We start from the raw sequence: 20,000 nt of genomic DNA, 5'->3' as shown, positions 1-20,000 counted from the left end.
ACAGAGGGGGGAGGAGTTTGCGAGTCAGCCTCCGAGATTTTATTCAACATTTTGAATGCATTTCGACTTACGACCGTTTGGTCGGAACGGAACTCGGTCGTAAATCGGATGTTACCTGTATATGGGAAAAATACATTCATTGCGGATGCGCCTTATACACTGGAAAATACATTATACTTTATTGTATTTATGTTATTTTTTGTTTTTTACACCTAATCTTTCTTCTTTTTTTCAATAAATTCCTCAATACATTTATCAACAGGCTGTTATTCCGATGGTCGCATATTTCAAAAAACTAGCTTTCTAGCTAGCTTGCTAGATAGCTAATAGATATAATGAGATACTATATAGCTAATAGCTAGCTAGCGACAGACAGCATTGATCACACCTCAGTAAGACAAATATAAATAAGTAACAAATATAAATGAGTAAATCTATTGCTATTATTTTTATTATTATTATGATGATGATGATGATGATTATTATTATCATCACTTTGCTGCTGTGAAATGTAAATTTCTCCACTGCGAGACTAATAAAGGCAAATATTATTATTATTATTATAAATGTTTGTTTTTTTTGTCATCAGACTCCTCCACACCAGCAACCCGTTTCCCTGCCCAGATTGCGGAGAGGCTTTCAGCCGCAGGAAGGACCTTGACCTGCACTCGCTCATTCACCAAGGTCAGACCGCCGCATCCGTTTAACCCCCCCCCCCCCCCCCTTGTGGAAACCGTTCACCCACTCACTTTGTATTGTCAGCGAGAATAATCCCGTCAAGCAGGAAAACGTTATTTTTGTAAGTTGCGCCCCTCTTTTCCCCCCTTTTTGTGTACCGTTCCAAATTTAAAAAAATGAGCGATGAGCGTGAAACAAAAACAAAAATCCATCATCGCAATCAATGATGACGTTCTGATGAGTATAACCGCCGACGAATGACTATCGACTCTCCGATAAATACCCCCCCGCCCTCTCCGCACCACCTGGGTGGGCTGTCTTGTGTATTCCCGAAATTCCATTCGGATTATACAAGCATTGTAGCGCCCGTGCGTGGGGGTCAGGAGGTCGACAACTTGTCCATTGATCGGCGTCTCGGGTGAAACAGAACGGTGAATGTAAATGAATCGGGTCAACGTGCCGACACTTCATCCTAATCACTGGGGGGGGGGGGGGGGTGTCATTAGTCAAGCTTGACGAGACTACACGTAGGAGGGGTCAGAGGTACGGCGCGAGAGATGATTGAGGACATTCACCCGTTGATCAGCCTCAGGCCAAAAGGGCCAGATTGTCCTTCGATAAAGGTTGAATTGGTTAGTTCCCGGGGAGATAGTGAAGGGGGGGGGTTCTCGTCGTAAAAAAAAAAAAAAATGTACAGATGCTTATAGCAGATCTGTTGCGACCGCCCCTCCAACGTGCTGTGTTAACGAACCGTCAGTGTCAGACATATTTCCGGGCAGGGGAGCCCCCCCCCCCCTCCAGTACATCCTGGACAGCGAAGTGATAAATTGGCGAGTTGATCGGCAGAGATGCTGAGCGTTACTAAACGTCGAAAGTGTTAGCCAAGCGAAAATCGCCGCCGCTAATGTGTCACTGAGCCGTCCAATCGTGTCAATACACCCTCACTTATTTTTTTTTTCCATTTGATTGTTTAGATACAGCAGGGTGGTGGACGTATGCTAACGCTAGCAAAAAAAATTGTGCGGATTCCTAAAAAAAAGAAATACAGTGAGACCTCAACTTACGAACTTAATTGGTTCCCAGACAGAGTGTGTAAGGCGAAAAGTGTATCTCAAAAAAAAAATTCCCATAGGAAACCATTAAAATGGGAATAATCTGTTCCCGGGTTTCCATAAAATATACTTTTCAACTGAATAAGCCTTAAAACTACATACAACATACCTTATTCTATGTATAATAAATGTGCTATTTTATTGTAATGAAAGAAATACACTGCATTGTATCATATAGTCACTTTATTTACATTTGTGATGGCTATTTATGGCTTGGTGGAATGGCGTTGGAGGTCGAAGGTCAAAGGGAATTGCTGTTTGGAAAGAGAGGCGCATTACATGAGGACTGTAATTAAAGAAATAAAATGTGCTGTAAAATAAAGTTTTATTTACCTTTTTGATGGTCGTTGATGGCTTATGGAAGGAGAGTCACCTTCCATAAGGACTGTTGGTAACTTAACCTCTGGTGCTGTTCGGTCGTGTGCTTCCGCCAAAGATCACTCCGCCAGCCGTGGTGGGTGTGTATTATGAAAATAGTGCTTATTATAAGGTTTAATTTTCATCAATTTGACGTCTGTAAGTTAAGGTGTTTGTAAGTTGAGGTCTCACTGTACAATGATACCTTGGGTTACGAACGCTTTAGCTTAAGAACTTTTCGCCTCGCAAACATTAAATTAGCGAGCTATAGTCTTGGCTAACGAATTAGTTTTCGGTGGGCGAACCAAACCACACAGCGCCACAGTGGCTAGCGGACTAGTTTTCTACACTCCCTTTCGTTGAGTGCAGACGTGGTTTGTTTTCGAGTGGAGTACTTTTGCTATTATGAGACAGAAAAAGACCCCGCCACAGGATAGTAGAAGAGGACACAAAACCAAATTACGGTCGAGCAGAAGAAGGAGATTATCGAAAAACACGAACGAGGTGTGCGTTTGTGTGATTTAGCGTCTCAGTACCACAATGCTAAGTTGAGCATTGCGACATGTGGCTAAGAGTGTTTCTATGTTGTCTAAGCAACGGTCTCAGGCAATACAAGAGGTTGAAAAACTTCTATTGATTTGGATTAACGAAAAACAGCTACCATGGGACAGTGTGAGTGAGGGTATTATCGCCGAGAAAGAACGGCAACTTCACTCGGATATCATCAAGAGACAACGACATCAACGACCATCACAAAGGTAAATAAACGACTTTATTATACTGTAGAGTTTATTTATATTATATAAATTACAATACAATAGCACATATATTATACATAAAATAAGGTATATTTTGTGTAGTTTTAAGGCTTATTGAGGAGAGAATTATGTTTTATGGGGACATGGGAACAGATTATTCAAATTTTTAATTGTTTCTTATGGAAAATTAATGTTTGGAATGCACACTTTTCACCTTACACACTTTCTGGGAACCAATTAAGTTCGTAAGCTGAGGTATCACTGTAACTAAATAAAATGATCTGACTATTTTATTGCTTGTATATGATAGTTGTACGTGTACGACACTTTGTATGCAGCTTTGCGTGTCTATAAATACAGTCGAATTGACTTCATTGAAAACTGGAGTGCCTGCACTCTTTGAAGGAGACGAACGGCGCGTCGTTAAATGACTTTGCGCGGCGCCTAGCGTCGCGTCGCGCCCACTCAATTGCAGCCGCACTGGCTTGTTTTTTTTTTTTTTTTTTTTTTTTTTTTTTTTTTTTTTTTTTTTTTTTTTTTAAATTCAACCGACAAGTGTTACATTTATTTACTGTAATTATGACAATTTACGACAGCATTAGCGTAGGTTAGTATTTCACTGCATCTGCGTTTCACCCTCGCATTTAAATTCCGCTTACGTAGTCGCCGTAAGAACGAGACTTTGTCTTGGAGGGGGGAGTCTTTAAGCTGTGAAAGATGCTTCCAAGTATTTATTATTCTTGCTCTTTTTATTTTCTAATCAACCTATTTATTTATCTCTTCCCTTTTTCCTGTCCCTTTTTCATTTATCTGTGTCCCTTTATTTATGTATTTGTTTATTTATTTATGTATTTGTGTGTTTATTTATCTATGTGACCCTTTAGTTATTTATTCATTTATTTATTTGTGTTTATTTGTTTATTTAATTATTTGTGTGTTCATTTATTTATGTGTTCGTTTATTTATTTATCTGTGTGTCCATTTATTTATTCATGTATTTATTTATTTGTGTGTTTATTTATCAGTGTGTCACTTTATTTATTTATTTGTGTGTTTATTTATTTATCTACGTGTCCCCTTGTATTCATTTATTTACTTATTCATTTGTGTGTTCATTTGTTTCCGTATTTATTTAGTTATGTCTTCATTTATTTATCTATCTGTGTCCCTTTATTTATTCATCTATGTGTTTATTTATCCATGTATTTATTTGTGTTTGTTTATCAGTGTGTCACTTTATTTATTTATCTACGTGTCAATTTATTTATTGATTTATTTGTATGTTCGTTTAGTAATGTATTTTATTTATTTATTTATTTATTTATTTATTTATTTATTTATGTGCCCCTTTATTTACTTATTTGTGTGCATTTATTTATCTGTCTTTATTTATTAATCTATGTGTCCGTTTATTTATTTATTTATTTGTGTGTTTGTGTGTATGTTTATTCATTTATCTATGTGTCCCTTTTTTTATATATTTGTGTGTTCATTTAGTTATTCATTTATTTATTTGTGTATTTATCTGTGTCCCTTTATTGTTTTATTTACTTATTTATGTGTTAATCTATTTATTTTCTTACTTACTTTTATCTATCTGGTAATTAATTAATTCATGAATCTGTACACCCCTCAATTAAGTAATGTATATATTTATTTTATATTTTCTTTTATTTTTTTATATTTATTTATAATTATTCAGATTTATTTTCCTTTTTTTCTTCTTCTAATGTCTTCTTTTTTTTTGGCTGCAAGTCGGAAAACTCCCCTTCATTTAGGAGCGAATGAAGTGGAAAAGTGTCGATGAGGCAGCGCGACCTTTTTTCCTCCCCAGAGAATCCAATGATACTGTCATCGCTTATTAATGCTCCTAAATTGAAATCTGTACGCTTCCTGAAACTCAAACACGAGAGATGATTACTGCGGCGCAGTTGAAAAGCAGTCCAATATCTCTCACACGCTAAATTGAAGCAGGACTTCACTTGGTATCATTCAAAAGTGGTGCCCTGTTGGTGCTTCAGACTTTTTTTTTTGTCTCCCATCCGTTTCAGATAAGGAGCCCGTCGTGTGTCCCCATTGCTCCGCTCAGTTCATCAACGAATCAGTGCTGGAAATCCACCAGCAGCGCTGCACCGGTTCCGAGGAGGAAAAGAACACCGGACGTGGACGAGGACAAGGCCGAGGGCGCTCCACTGGACAGGTAAGCGTTACAAATCATCAAATTGTCCCATGCGTAAAATCCAACCAGGAAGTGGCGAAGGGAAACTTATTGAAGACGCACGTTGTAACATTACCTGTGGCACAAGTATATAAAGATGTTCGAAGCACGATCAGATGCCTCACAGAAAGTTCAAGGAAAGTTCAAGTGGCACACTTGTAATTCGGAATTGACCGTATTTTCACAGCGGATCTCAAAAGGACAAACGACGTCACTTTTTTGTTATTTTTTTACTGTATTTATTTATCCACTATTTTTTATTCATCTTTATTTATTGATGTATTCACGATCTTTATTTATGTATTATTTATTTAATGTATTTCTTTACCTACCACTGTATTTGTTTATTTATTTATTTATTACCTTTAGTCTTATGTATTTTAAAAAGTATTTATTTATTTATTTTCAATTTATTGTTAATAATAATACATTTCATTGATCTTTATCTGTCTTTATTTATGTATTATTTATTTTTTCATTTTTTTTATTTATTTATCTATTTTTTTTTATTTACAGTAAAGTCTCGTTATATCGATATTCAAGGGAGTCCGAAAAAATATCGATATAACCGGGACTATCGATATATCCGATATCGATATAACGAGAATTTACTGTATCTTGATATATGTATGTATTCACAATCTTTATATATTATCTATTTAATTTATTTACCCACATTTCTATCTATTTATTTATCTATTTTTTTATTTACAATAAAGTCTCGTTATATCGATATTCAAGGGAGTCCGAAAAAATATCGATATAACCGGGACTATCGATATATCCGACCCTGTTTGCATGTAATTTTCTCCGTGCGTGCATAGAAATACAGTAAAGTCTCGTTATATCGATATCGGATATATCGATAGTCCCGGTTATATCGATATTTTTTCGGACTCCCTTGAATATCGATATAACGAGACTTTACTGTAGTATCGATATAACCGGGACTATCGATATATCCGATATCGATATAACGAGAATTTACTGTATCTTGATATATGTATGTATTCACAATCTTTATATATTATCTATTTAATTTATTTACCCACATTTCTATCTATTTATTCATTCATTTATTTATTTATTTATTTATTTATTTGTATATTTATTGATTAATTGATTTGTTTGATGAGTCCACATCTTCTTCTTCCGAAACAAACAGCTGGCCGAGCTCTGAATCAAACACAGCAGGTTCCTCGTATACGTCGGCCCAACCATTCACAAATTGCAGCGTTCACTCGCCGGCCGCTTTTTTTCCATTCGTAGTCACGCTGTTTTTGGCATCGCTCGTCCCCTGACTTGACTTGCGACGAGCAACTTTTTTTTCCGTTTTCAAACTCACCGTGCGTGGCCGTTTCCCCCGTCCACGACATGTCTGACATAAACCTGCAAATTCAAACCACCAGATCGAATGCGACCTCTGCGGCCACCGCTGCATGACCCAGGAAGGCCTGGACCTCCACCGGCTGTCGCACACCGGCCAGACGCCCCTCAAGTGCCCTGTGCGACCTTGCCGTCGTCGTTTCATCTCCAACAAGGCCTTGGAGGAGCACGTGCTGGCCCACTGCCAGGGCAAAATGAGCAAGCCCAAAGGGCGAGTCCGCTACGAGTGTGAGATCTGCTTCAAGGGTTTCGCCTACAACTCCACTTTCCAGGTTCACATGAGAACTCATACCAACGAAAGGCCGTTCGAGGTAAGAAAAATCACTCCAACATCTTCTTTGCGTCGAAACCCGGGTTTCCGTGACATACTGTACACCGTAGATTGAAATCTAGCATCCCACGGACACGCGCAGCGCTCCCCCCACCGCGGCCATCTTGCCTGTTCTGGACCGCAGCCATTGACACTGTGTGCTCACATGTGTCCCCCGCGGGTGTTTCCTCCTTTGCTGTACTTGTGATTAATGTCCTAGCCTCATTCAGGGCTGACAGTTCCCCTTCCCGTTACTATTCCGGGAATCCCACCATCGGCCCGCCATCGTGCCGGCGACATTAATTCTTTGAAGTGAAGTCAGGCGTACGTAGTAAAGTTAAAAGTAAAAATACGTAAGCCACAAAAGTGATGGTGGTTTTGTGTACCCACCCCTCAAAATGTCAAATCTGCCTTGAACCAGCATTGCACCCACGTCGCTCACAAACCCAAGCCCTGCCTTGCGCACCTTCAATAAAGTACGTATTTAAAGGACAACCGACGTCTCCGGACAAGTTGATAATTTGTAAAATGGCTTCAAATGACTTCTTCTGAGCTTATTTTACAAAGATTCCACCGCATATAGCTATATTTTACGTTTTAAGACTCGCGCTGGAAGTCTTGTTTTTGAGTTGGTGACGAGTCCGTATGTGACGTCACTGAAGGAACGCCCCAGACCGAAAAAAGGATACATTGTAGCAGTCCTTCCATCATGTCAATGCTTGTTTGGTCTGAAAACCTCATGTTACATCAGAAAAAGCCATAAGAGGGCGTCCATGCTCCATGTAAGGAATTTATCAGCCTGTGGAAATGGGCTGATTCATTCCTCACAGGTGCTCGGTGGCCATTTTGTGCCTCTTTTTGGGTGAGACATTTCCCCCCAATGTTGCCTCAAAATGGCACAGAATAAATTCTTTAATCGATTGCAAACATGTATGCTTTCCTCTTCAGAACTATTTGAATCATATTCATAACTGGATGTGTAACAAGAAAGCATATTCTCCGAATCTGAAGCCATTGTTTTGATTCTCCAGCAATGCAAGACGTCTTGGTGTGACGTCACGAACTGGGGGCGGGACTTTCTGAAAATGCCCAATTCGCAGCTCAATTTTTTTTGCAGATTTTGGACACTTTAAGTCATTTTTATTGGTGTTTTGCATTTGAATAAAAATATCATACTGCGTGTTTTGGGTATTTTAGATAGTATAAAACGTTTTTCTGGTGTCAGTTAGGTGAAAAAAAAAGTGACGTCGGTTGTCCTTTAAAATTTTGTTATATACATGTATAAAGCGCACCGCATGATAAAGGCGCACCAGATTATACAGCGCATCCTCAACGAATGAAATACAGTAAAGTCTCGTTATATCGATATTCAAGGGAGTCCGAAAAAATATCGATATAACCGGGACTATCGATATATCCGACCCTGTTTGCATGTAATTTTCTCCGTGCGTGCATAGAAATAGTATCGATATAACCGGGACTATCGATATATCCGATATCGATATAACGAGACTTTACTGTACATGTATAAAGCGCACCGCATGATAAATGCGCACCAGATATACAGCGCATCCTCAACGAATGAAATATTTGAAAAAAATTCCACCTATAAGACATTATAAGGCGCCCCTTCAATGAATGAGACATTTTCAAACGTTTTCATATACAAGGTGCACCGCATTATAAGGCACATGGTCAGCTTTTGAAAGAAAATGCAGGCTTTCGTGTGCACCTTATAGTGCGGAAAATACGGCACTCTATTTCTTGACATTGTCTTCACATCACATGTCCTCCGACGCTCTCTGATCCCCCACCAGTGCACCACTTGCGGCAAATGCTTCCGGCAGCTTCCCCACCTGCAGGACCACGAGCGCATCCACAGCGGCGCGCGACCCTTTTGCTGCTGGATCTGCGGCAAGAGCTTCAGCGTGGCGGCCCGCCTGACCGAGCACGCCCGCACCCACAGCGGCGAGAAGCCCTACCCCTGCCCGCACTGCCCCGCCGCCTTCCGCTCGCGCTCCAACCTGGACAAGCACATCCGGCAGCACGGCGACCAGGCGGCCCAGGCGGCCGAGGAGGTGGCCAGCGCCAACGAGGCGGCGCAGGTCCAGAAGGTGCTGGAGGGCGCCAAAGTGCTGAGCGCCCTGGGCGACGGCGCCCAGATGGAGGTGGAGGACGACGGCGCCGGCGGCCTGCAGACCATCTACGTGCTGCAGGCGGGCGAGGGAGGCGGCGAGGCCGTCATGATCCCCGCCGACGAGCTGAGCGGCTTGGACGGGACATCGCAGGTGGTCATCTTGCCCACCTCCATGCTGGGAGCGCAGGGCATCGCCATCCCCGCCATCACCGTGGACGGCAGCGAGATCACCATGATGGATGCCTCGCATTCGCCGCACCACTCCATCGAGTTCATCGTGGAGGAGACCATCTGAGCGGCGAGCCGCACTCAGGTTCGGGGCGTGGGGGTCAAAGGTCACGTTAAGGTTATTTTTTTTTCCTCGCTATTATATTCCTCTGAAAAAAAAAACAGATATTTAACTTTGAGGGGGCGGTGGGTGAAAATTCTGAATCAAGCCAAAAATTGTGTTGAAATATTATTTTTGACATATTATTGATTTGACCGAAACATTTGATCAACCATTCAATATTTTGGTGCAGTTTTTGTTTTTTGTTTGTTTTATTATTATTTTTTTTTTTTTTTTAGCACAAGTCAAAGTCAGTGTTAGTGTCAAATATGCTAATATGCATGACATACAGTACAGATGAAATTACTGTCCTCTCGGACCCAGCGTGCAAGGCACTAAAATGATATTAACAAACATAACATACGTCTGTGTCGTACAGGAGTGGTCCATCGATGAAAAGGTTTCATCTGTACTTCTTTGAAGGTGTCAGATGTTTCGCTTCTGATTCAAGAAGTTTAGTCAGCACAATATAGTCTTACTGGTAGTTTTCGGCACTATATATATATATACCCCTACGGTCCAGACGTGGCGGTGAGATATATATAGGGTCGAAACTACCAGTAAGACTTTAGTTTGCTGACGAAGCCTCTTGGATAAGAAGCGAAACGTCCGACACCTTCAAAGAAGTACAGATGACGGCTTTAGAAACCTTTTCATCTATTTAACAAACATAAGAAACACGAAAATGCTAATTTGCCAGGAGAGTTTGCCGTAAACACGTCGCCATCTTGGGGAAAATATATACAGTAAAGTCTCGTTATATCGATATCGGATGTATCGATAGTCCCGGTTATATCGATACTTTTTCGGACTCCCTTGAATATCGATATAACGAGACTTTACTGTATATATATATATATATATATATATAAAACATAATAATATGACAACACATAGACACAGTGAGTCATTCATTCTTCAGGACTTGCTCCACCCTCTTTGTGATGACTCGATGTTCTCTAACAAATCATTTTCTAATTTTTACCAGAGACCAAAAAACAGTCTACCTAGCTCACACTTGCCGTAATCATCGGCGGGTTACGACGCAGATTCGGACGGAGCGGAAAAGTCACGGGTGGGACATCGAAATGGGACTTTAGTCTTTTTTTTTTTCATCAACTTTGCTGTGAATTTTGCTGTGTGACAACGAGTGAGTAACACTGACATCAAGTTCTTCTTTTAGGTCATTTTAGGATCATCCTTAAAATGTACTTTTTGCGTGTCGTTTCTGGTTACTTTTTTTCGCCAGCTAGATACATTTTGCAGCTTTATTCATTGCATCTTCATCCTTTAATTTTGCAGCTTTACTCATCGCATCTTCATCCTTTTAAAGATCCTTTAAGTATCCGCCATCTTTCTTTTCTGAAAATGTCAAAACGGGTGTCAAAATAGTAACATTATCCGAAAATATTCAGTTTAAGTTAAGGAAATGTGTGTGTGTGTGTGTGTGTGTGTGGGGGGGGGGGGGGGTGAAACCTTGGTTTAGTCAGTCACACAAAATATAGACTTCGAAAAGGAAAATCCAAATAATTTGTCATGACTATGATCCAACATTTGCTTTTTGTTTCAGCCATGAGGCGCCCTTTAAAAAAATAAAACAATGTGAAGTATTGGCGTGAATATAAAAATAAAAGTAAAATCCGGCGGTCCAAATCGAACAAGAAGGACTCTGTTACAGTCATTTAGAATCAAAAACGTTGAAACGTATGTTTTATGGGGACCTGGGAACGGATTATTCTCATTTTAATGATTTCCTATGGGAAATATTTTTTTGGGATGCACACTTCTCATCTTACAGTGTCTGGGAACCAATTAAGTTCGTAAGCCAAGGTATCACTGTATTCAATCAGCCTGCCATGCTTGTTTTTGGAATGTCGGAAGAAACCGGAGTACCCGGGGAAAACCCACGCAGGCCCACGAAGACCATGCAAACTCCACCCATAGGGGGGATTAGAGCCAGGGTATCGAACCCCACGGCCTCTGCATCGTGAGGTCAACACCCCTTATCCACCGTTGCACCGAAAATAGAATTTGTGAAGTGATCCTCAAACAGAATCGGAAAAATCACTTTTCCGCCCAGGCTCAAAAATGACACCGCAGCCTCGCTGAACTATGACAGCCGCCAGGTTGTTGAGAGCGCTCGATTTCATTTTTGGTGGATCTTGAGTACTCCATGACTGACATGGAAAAAAAAACACGCACAGCAGCCATCTGAGGAAGCGTAGCCGAGAGGAAAAGTGCTCCCACGTCAACTCCACCATGTGGAAGAGCGTCTCACGCAGCTCGGTAAGTACACGAAAATGATCTTCATGATCTCACTCTTAAGTTTGAACTTGTCATGGAATATAATGTCAAGATAAACTTTTTGGGGATCTCTGCGTCGGTTGTCCTTTAAGATTGTTAAAATTACCGTATTTTCCGGTGTTTCAGGCGTACCCCCGATAAATTGTGTGTTTTCAAAGTGTTTCCATATATAACGCGCACCGGACTGTAAGATCAAAATATCTTGTGACTGTAAAGTGTCCTTGAGAGTTTTGAAAGGCGCTTAGAAATGAAATGTATTATTATTATTATTATTATAGTGGGGCTTCGGTTTACGAACACCTGGCCTTACGAATTTTTGGGTTTACGAACGTTAAATTTATGAAAATTAAACCTTGGCATACGCACTACTTTTCGGGATACACATGGAGCACCACACCACAGCTGGCGGAGTAATCTTCGGCGGAAGAAGACCAAAGCACACGACCGATCTACCTTTACACACCCCCATTCTCGCAGCGCACACGTCGATCGTCTTCACGGATTTTTTTACAGATACTTTTGCTGTAATGGGACCGAAAAAGACCCAACCACAGGCTCGTGTTCAGCCGAAGAAGACACAAAACAAAATTACAGTCGAGGAGAACAAGGAGATCATCGAAAAACACGAACGAGATGTGCGTTTGTCTCATTTAACAGCCCGATACCGATATGCTAAGTCCACCATTGCTACCATCCTTCGCAACAAAGAAGCCATTAAAGGTGCTAGTGTTGCTAAAGGTTTTTCCGTGCTGTCAAAGCAACAGTCTGGGGCAATAGAAGAGGTTGAAAAACTTCTGTTAATTTGGATTAACGAAAATCAGCTAGCCGGCGACAGCGTGAATAAAGCAATTATATCCGAGAAAGCACGGCTAATTCACTCTGATCCCGTCATGCGGCAACCTGGAAGTTCGCCGTTTATTGATACAAGGGGCCATTCCTCGAAATGGTGAAAGAAGAAGTCTACGTTCCTCAGCAAGTATTCAATGCAGAAGAGACCGGCCTTTTTTGGAAAAAGATGCCTAACCGGACTTTCATAACACAGGAATAGAAGTCTGAACCCCATTCCATCAAGCCATCAACGACCATCACAAAGGTAAATAAAACGTCTTTATTTCCAGTACAGTTGATTTCATTAATTACAGTCCTTAATGAATGTGACTCCTTTCTAACAGCAATTCTCTCTGACCTGCCACCCCATTCCATCAAGCCATCAACGACCATCACAAAGGTAAATAAAATGACTTTATTATACAGTCCAGTGTATTTCTTTCATTACAATACAATGGCACATTTATTATACATAGAATAAGGTATATTGTTTGTAGTTTTAAGGCTTATTTAGTTGAAAATTATATTTTATGGAGACCTGGGAACGGATTATTCTCATTTTAATGGTTTCCTATGGGAAATTCATTATTGGGATACACACCTTTCGCCTTAAAAACTCTGTCTGCGAACCAATTGAGTGCATAAACCAAGGTCCCACTGTATTATGTTTCACAAAACAGATAATCTATAAACATAAATATTGCCACTTTATTATACAGTCCAGTGTATTTCTTTCATTACAATGCAATGACACATTTATTATACATGGAATAAGGTATATTGATTGTAGTTTTAAGGATTATTTATTTGAAAATTATATTTTATGGAGACCTGGGAACGGATTATTCTCATTTTAATGGTTGGCTATGGGAAATTCATTTTTGGGATACACACTTTTCGCCTTAAAAACTCTGTCTGGGAACCAATTGAGTGTGTAAAACAAGGTCCCACTGTATTATTATTATTATGTTTCACAAGACAGATAATCTATAAACAGAAAAAATTGCCATAATTTTTGACAGCTTCGTAAGCCCCTCCCAGGCCCACCAAAATCTCCTTCTACCCCCCCCCCCCTTTTTGTATTTTCTCTTAATACCCCCTCACCCCCCCTCACTAAAAATATCCAAAGTGACCCTCGTGTAATGTTAAGCTCGCTCAGCAGTAAACAAGCTGACATCACAATGTCCCGCGCAGGTGAAGGACATCAAGCAAGCGCCATTTTTGGACCACTTTGGAGACGGAGGAGATGATGGACAAGGGGGGGGGGCAGTAAATTGATATCAGTAATATTTCAGGACAAAAGAATACGTGATCAAGTTGGAGCTACTTCGTTTCTTGGCGAGTGAGAGGAGATATTTTAAGTCGGGAAAACAACTTTTTAGAGGAACTGCCATTTTAGTCTTTGAGGTTCAATTTTGGACTTATTTGCCATTATACGAAAAAAAAAAAAACGGGCAAAGAACCATAAGAAGGACAAACAAAATTGAAAAAGCAAATAAATAAATACATTAAAAATAAAAATATAAACAACTAAATCACAGAAAATTTTGGGAATTAAAATATAGGTAAAAAAAAATAGTCACATTGCGCTGTTTAATTAAATGTTGCCTTTTTTTTTAACATAAAACGCACTTTCACAAAAGTTAAAAAATAAAAATACAAACGAAAAAGTAATTCACACATCTTATTTTGAAATTAAAATATATTGCTTAAAAACAGTCAAATGAGGCCGTTTAATTAAATGTTAACTTTTTAAATATAAAATGCACTTTCACAAACATAAAAAAATGCAAACTAAAAAGTAATTCACACATGTAAATTTTGAATTAAAATATATTGCTAAAAGAAATAAAGTGACAAAGTCATTTACTTAAATATTCTTTTTTTTTTTGGGTGTGGGGCGTGAGATAAAATGCACTTCCACAAAAGTAAAAAAAAAAGACAAAAATAAAAATGCAAACTAAAAAGTAATTCACACATCTTAACTTTGAAATTAAAATATATTGCTAAAAATAATCAAATTACACAGTTGAACAAAACTTATTTGAAGTGATTTTATAAATTATGGACACAACTTGTCAGGAGGCGTCGGTTGTCCTTTAAATTATGTTTTATGGGGACCTTGGAACGGATTATTCTCATTTTAATGGTTTCCTATGGGAAATTAATATTTGGAATACACCCTTTTCATCTTAGACACACATTCTAGCAAGCAATTAAGTTCATAAGCCAAGGTATCACTGTATATTACTAAAAAAAATCACATTGTGCTGTTTAATTAAATGTTTACTTATTTAAAACATAAACTCTCCGCAAGAGTCCAATCTCAAAAATTACTCTGACTTAAAACATGACAAAAAAAGTCCACTTTAATATGCATAATATACACTTGTTTAAAAAAAAAACTCATAAGCAATGAGCAACATGTCTTTTTATTTGATTTTTTTTTTGAATTTCTTGGAAGGCTTTGGCACCACTTGTGTGCAATTTCAAAGTCATCCAGCTGCTCTTTGAAGTTCTCCAATGCCCTGCGGCTGTTTTTTTCTTTTTTTTTTCCTTGGCCCTCTAGCAGGAAGTCCGCCTCAAGATGACAACCGTTTCTCCTTCGAGAACAAGAAATACTAAAATACCCCCAAAATCCCACCCTTAAATCCCAATAACGATTGCACTTCAATTGTCACCCCGAAAAGTGAATTCTGTTTTTGTCCCAAACGCATGCAGATCAATTTTTGACCATGTGTTTCGACGCTTGCTAAATTTAGCTAGCTAGTGAGAGTTTGCGAGCTAGTTAGCCCTTGTGAACTAGCTAGAGTTTGCGAGCTAGAGTTTGCGATCTAGAGTTTGCGAGCTAGATAGAGCTTGCGAGCTAGCTAGAGCATGCTAGCTAGCCAAAGCTCGCTAGCTAGCCACAGCTCGCTAGCGAGCCAGAGCTAAACAAATGAACAAACAAATAAATATAAAAACTGACTAGTGTTATTTGAACGCATCATCATAGAATCCACATGTTGCTGAACCTCACCCTTAATTCATAAATATCACTTGCCATATTCAATATTAATCTGATGATGTGCTAGAATAAAAAATGAGCACATATTGTAATTTATGGTTAGAAAACCATTTACAAAATTTGCTTGCATAATAAATAACTCAATAAATACATGAAAAAAACGAAAATAAATGCATAAATGGACAAAAGAAGTCCCACAAAAAGAGTAAAAAACAGGAAGTCAGCCATTTTGTTTTGAAGTAGCCATTTTAGGCTCATTTTCCAGTTTTTTTTTTTTTTTTTTTTTTTTTTTTGTAATTCGGCTTTTGAAGCTAGTTGTACCGAGCAATGTGGAATTAGATTGATATGTTGATCAGGTGGAGACCCACAAAAAGAGTAAAAAAAACAGGAATCAGAATCAGAATACCTTTATTCGTCCCACAATGGGGAAATTTGCAGGAAGTCAGCCATTTTGTTTTGAAGTAGCCATTTTAGGCTCATTTTCCAGTTTATTATTATTTTTTTGTTTTACGATTCAGCTTTTTAAGCTATCTGTACCGAGCAATGTAGTATTTTGTTGACATGTTGATCAGGAGACCCACAAAAAAAGTAAAAAACAGGAAGTCAGCCATTTTGTTTTGAAGTAGCCATTTTATGCTTATTTTCCAGTTTTTCTTTTTTTGCGATTTTACTTTTGAAGCTAGTTGTACCGAGCAATGTAGAATTTGGTTGACATGTTGATCAGGAGGAGACCCACAAAAAAGTAAAAAACAGGAAGTCAGCCATTTTGTTTTGAAGTAGCCATTTTAGGCTCATTTTCCAGTTTTTTTCCAGTTTCTTTTCCCCCGATTTTGCTTTTGAAGCTAGTTGTACCTGAGCACTGTAGAATTTGGTTGATATGTTGATCAGGAGGAGACCTACAAAAAAGTAAAAAAAACGTAAGTCAGCCATTTTGTTTTGAAGTATCCATTTTAGGCTCATTTTCCAGTTTATTTTTTTTTTTTTACGATTCAGCTTTTTAAGCTATCTGTACCGAGCAATGTAGAATTTGGTTGACATGTTGATCAGGAGACCCACAAAAAAGTTAAAAAAAAAAAAACAGGAAGTCAGCCATTTTGTTTTGAAGTAGCCATTTTAGGCTAACTTTCCAGTTTTTTTTTTTTTTTTTTTTGCGATTTAGCTTTTGAAGCTAGTTGTACCGAGCAATGTAGAATTTGGTTGACATGTTGATTAGGAGGAGACCCACAAAAAAGTAAAAAACAGGAAGTCAGCCATTTTGTTTTGAAGTAGCCATTTTAGGTTCATTTTCCAGTTATTTTTTTAGTTTTTTTTTCGATTCAGCCTTTGAAGGTAGTTGTACCAAGCAATGTAGAATTTGGTTGACATGTTGATCAGGAGGAGACCCACAAAAAAAGTAAAAAACAGGAAGTCAGCCATTTTGTTTTGAAGTAGCCATTTTAGGCTCATTTTCCAGTTATTTTTTTAGTTTTTTTTTTCGATTCAGCCTTTGAAGGTAGTTGTACCAAGCAATGTAGAATTTGGTTGACATGTTGATCAGGAGGAGACCCACCAAAAAAGTCAATTATCCAGACCAGAAAAGACAATGTGTGGCTATTTTTTGTCTTGATAGATGCTCACTTCATTCATCACAGTCAGGGCAACGCGTCGCCGCCGCTGCCTCCTAATTTCATCCCCAGTCGTCACGGTAACAAAAGCTCCCCTGAACCGAGAAAGTGGGCAGAGTGACAAGTGTCCGTTTTTGCATACCTCCGTGTCACCATTTGCCATTTGGAGAAAATGACAAATTCGGCAGACAGTCAATCGAAGCGCGGCGTAAGATCGAAGGACGGTCATTATTCGAGGCGACGGCGCACCGCGACATCAAATAGTCATAAAATAGAGCTACGGTGTGACGTTTCAATACAATTCCTCCTCCCGTCTTCTTCTGTCTCGTCCGCATTAACATATTGTAGTTATTAACGGCGGGCGGAGCCGTTGGCGTAATCCGACACATGAATCACTCCCGGCGCTGTGTGGTCGCATTATTCTAATTTATGACTCCCCTGCACTTGCAGCTCGGTCGTTTTTCGAGCATCCTTTTTGCACCTTCTCTCTGCTGAGGCGGCGCTATTGTACGCCCCTCTGACTTTGACAAAGTAAGACCTGCTAGCATACCGTCTGCTCCGTGTGTGTGTACTTGTGGTCCAATTAAACAAACATTGCAAACTAATAGCAGTCTGAATGCAAACGGTGGCATAGCTGGCACGCCGCAAGCCCCCAAAAAATGCGACTGATTGTGCCAGCGCTAATATAAATATGCTATATATCATCCTTGTAAAGTTTAATGCACTTTATAAAAAAAGGTAGTTAAAAAAATAAAGTCTCTCTCTTATTTTATTTCATTTATTTTTTAACATTCAAAATTAAGGCCAGGAAACCATCTCGAAAAGTTTCCTTGCTATCTAGCTAGCTATATAGCTAGCTCGAGCTAGATAGATAGATAGACAGATCGATCGAGCTAGCTTTAGGTTGATAGATCGATCGAGCTAGCTTTAGGTTGATAGATCGATCGAGCTAGCTTTAGGTTGATAGATTGATCAAGCTAGCTTTAGATTGATAGATCGATCGAGCTAGCTTTAGATTGATAGATCGATCGAGCTAGCTTTAGATTGATAGATCGATCGAGCTAGCTTTAGATAGATAGATCGATCGAGCTAGCTTTAGATAGATAGATCGATCGAGCTAGCTTTAGATAGATCGATGGAGCTAGCTTTAGATAGCTAGATCGATGGAGCTAGCTTTAGATAGCTAGATCGATGGAGCTAGCTTTCGATTCATGACTAGCTCGAGCTAGCTTTAGATGGCTAGCTCGATAGCTTGAGCTAGCTTTAGATGGCTAGCTCGATAGCTCGAGTTAGCTTTAGATGGCTAGGTCGATAGCTCGAGCTAGCTTTAGATGGCTAGCTCGATAGCTCAAGCTAGCTTTAGATAGCTCGAGCTATCTCTAGCAAGTTCTATTTTATTTGTTCTTTTGGCTTCAAGATGGCACTGCGAGAGTGGCTGCCTTTGCAGCAGCTCCTGTATTTTGTTTTTCTACTTCTTTCATTCCTTTCTTCTTCCTTTCATAACTCTACTGCCGTGAAATGTAAATTTCTCCACTGCGAGACTCATAAAGGTAAATCCTAATCCTAGCTCTAGCTAGATAGATAGCTTCAGCTAGCTATACAGCTTGATAAATATTTAGATAGTTAGAGAGAGCTACCTAGAGCGAGCTAGCTATCTCAAGTTATCTATCTCATCTATATTTATATTTATCTATATCTATATAGTTAATCCCATCAACACATTGTCGACATTGCGTGTCACGCAAGTACATCCAAAGACGTCTGCGTCCAGTGGGCGGACAGAGTCTGGGCCACCGATGCCATGACTCACTCCCATTTAGAGCCGAACGCGCCGCGGCCTTGACACGCATACACGCCGCCCAAGGCCAAGTCTGACTTGTGCGCGGGTCGGCGCATGTGTTGGAATATGATATTAGCATTGTTTACATTTTTTTTTTGGAGCATATCTGGGAATGCAGTTGTAAGTGGAATAGTGATACCAAGTGATCATGAAAAGTACTTACTGGTTGTTTGAGATAGATAGCTAGCTCGAGCTAGCTTTAAATGGCTTTCCAGCAGCTCGTGTATTTTGTTTTTCTACTTCCATTCCTTTCATCACTTTGCTGCTGTGAAATCTACATTTCTCCACTGTGAGACTAATAAAGGCAAATCCAATCCAATAGGTAGCACGAGCTAGCTCTAGATAGGTAGGTCGAGCTAGATTTCGATAGATAGGTCGAGCTAGATTTCGATAGATAGGTCGAGCTAGATTTTGATAGATAGCTCGAGCTAGCATTAGGTAGATAGCTCACGCTAGCTCTAGATAGGTAGGTCGAGCTAGATTTCGATAGATAGGTCGAGCTAGATTTTGATAGATAGGTCGAGCTAGATTTTGATAGATAGCTCGAGCTAGCATTAGGTAGATAGCTCACGCTAGCTTTAGATCGCTAGCTCATGTTAGCTTTAGATCGATAGCTCGAGCTAGCTTTAGATCGCTAGCTCGAGCTGGCTTTAAATAGATAGCTCGAGCTAGCTTTAGATAGATAGCTCGAGCTAGCTTTAGATAGATAGCTCGAGCTAGCTTTAGATCGATAGCTCGAGCTAGCTTTAGACCGATAGCTTGAGCTCGCTATCGATAGATAGATAGCTACAGCTAGCTTTCGATAGATAGATAGCTACAGCTGGCTTTCGGTAGATAGATAGCTACAGCTCGCTATCGATCGATAGCTACAGCTAGCTTTCGGTAGATAGATAGCTCCAGCTAGCTTTCGATAGATAGATAGCTACAGCTAGCTCTAGATAGATAGCTACAGCTAGCTATCGATAGATAGCTACAGCTAGCTTTCGATAGATAGCTACAGCTAGCTTTCGGTACATAGATAGCTCCAACTAGCTTTCGATAGATAGATAGCTCCAGCTAGCTTTCGATAGATAGATAGCTACAGCTAGCTTTCGGTAGATAGATAGCTCCAGCTCGCTATCGGTAGATAGATA

General features: G+C 39.5%; 2 protein-coding genes across 6 annotated transcripts in view; both read left to right on the top strand.

Annotated features, from left to right (window-relative positions):
- znf574 (zinc finger protein 574) overlaps nt 1–9,464 on the top strand; it is a 23,594-nt gene extending 14,130 nt beyond the window's left edge. For both annotated transcript variants that reach the window (XM_088999246.1, XM_088999244.1), the window contains exons 7-10: nt 590–684; nt 4,957–5,105; nt 6,533–6,820; nt 8,637–9,464. In XM_088999246.1, the coding sequence (XP_088855372.1) occupies nt 590–684; nt 4,957–5,105; nt 6,533–6,820; nt 8,637–9,251 (1,147 nt within the window). In that variant the 3' untranslated portion in view covers nt 9,252–9,464. The remainder of the gene's footprint in view (nt 1–589; nt 685–4,956; nt 5,106–6,532; nt 6,821–8,636) is intronic.
- A 410-nt stretch (nt 9,465–9,874) lies between these two features.
- The window catches only part of grik5 (glutamate receptor, ionotropic, kainate 5), a 148,281-nt gene continuing 138,155 nt past the window's right edge, over nt 9,875–20,000 (top strand). For 2 of the 4 annotated variants that reach the window (XM_088999666.1, XM_088999661.1), the window contains exons 1-2: nt 9,875–12,681; nt 12,761–12,816. The gene's annotated coding sequence lies outside the window, so the exon portion shown is untranslated. Of the gene's footprint in view, nt 12,817–20,000 lie in introns of all 4 variants that reach the window. The other 2 variants (XM_088999663.1, XM_088999662.1) reach the window with 2 other exon arrangements.

Source organism: Hippocampus bargibanti, linkage group LG06, assembly GCF_051943395.1.
Source record: "Hippocampus bargibanti isolate YZ-2025 linkage group LG06, ASM5194339v1, whole genome shotgun sequence".
NCBI lineage: Eukaryota > Metazoa > Chordata > Actinopteri > Syngnathiformes > Syngnathidae > Hippocampus > Hippocampus bargibanti.
The sequence above is the reverse complement of the archived record's forward strand: the minus strand, read 5'-3'. Positions and strand labels throughout refer to the sequence as shown.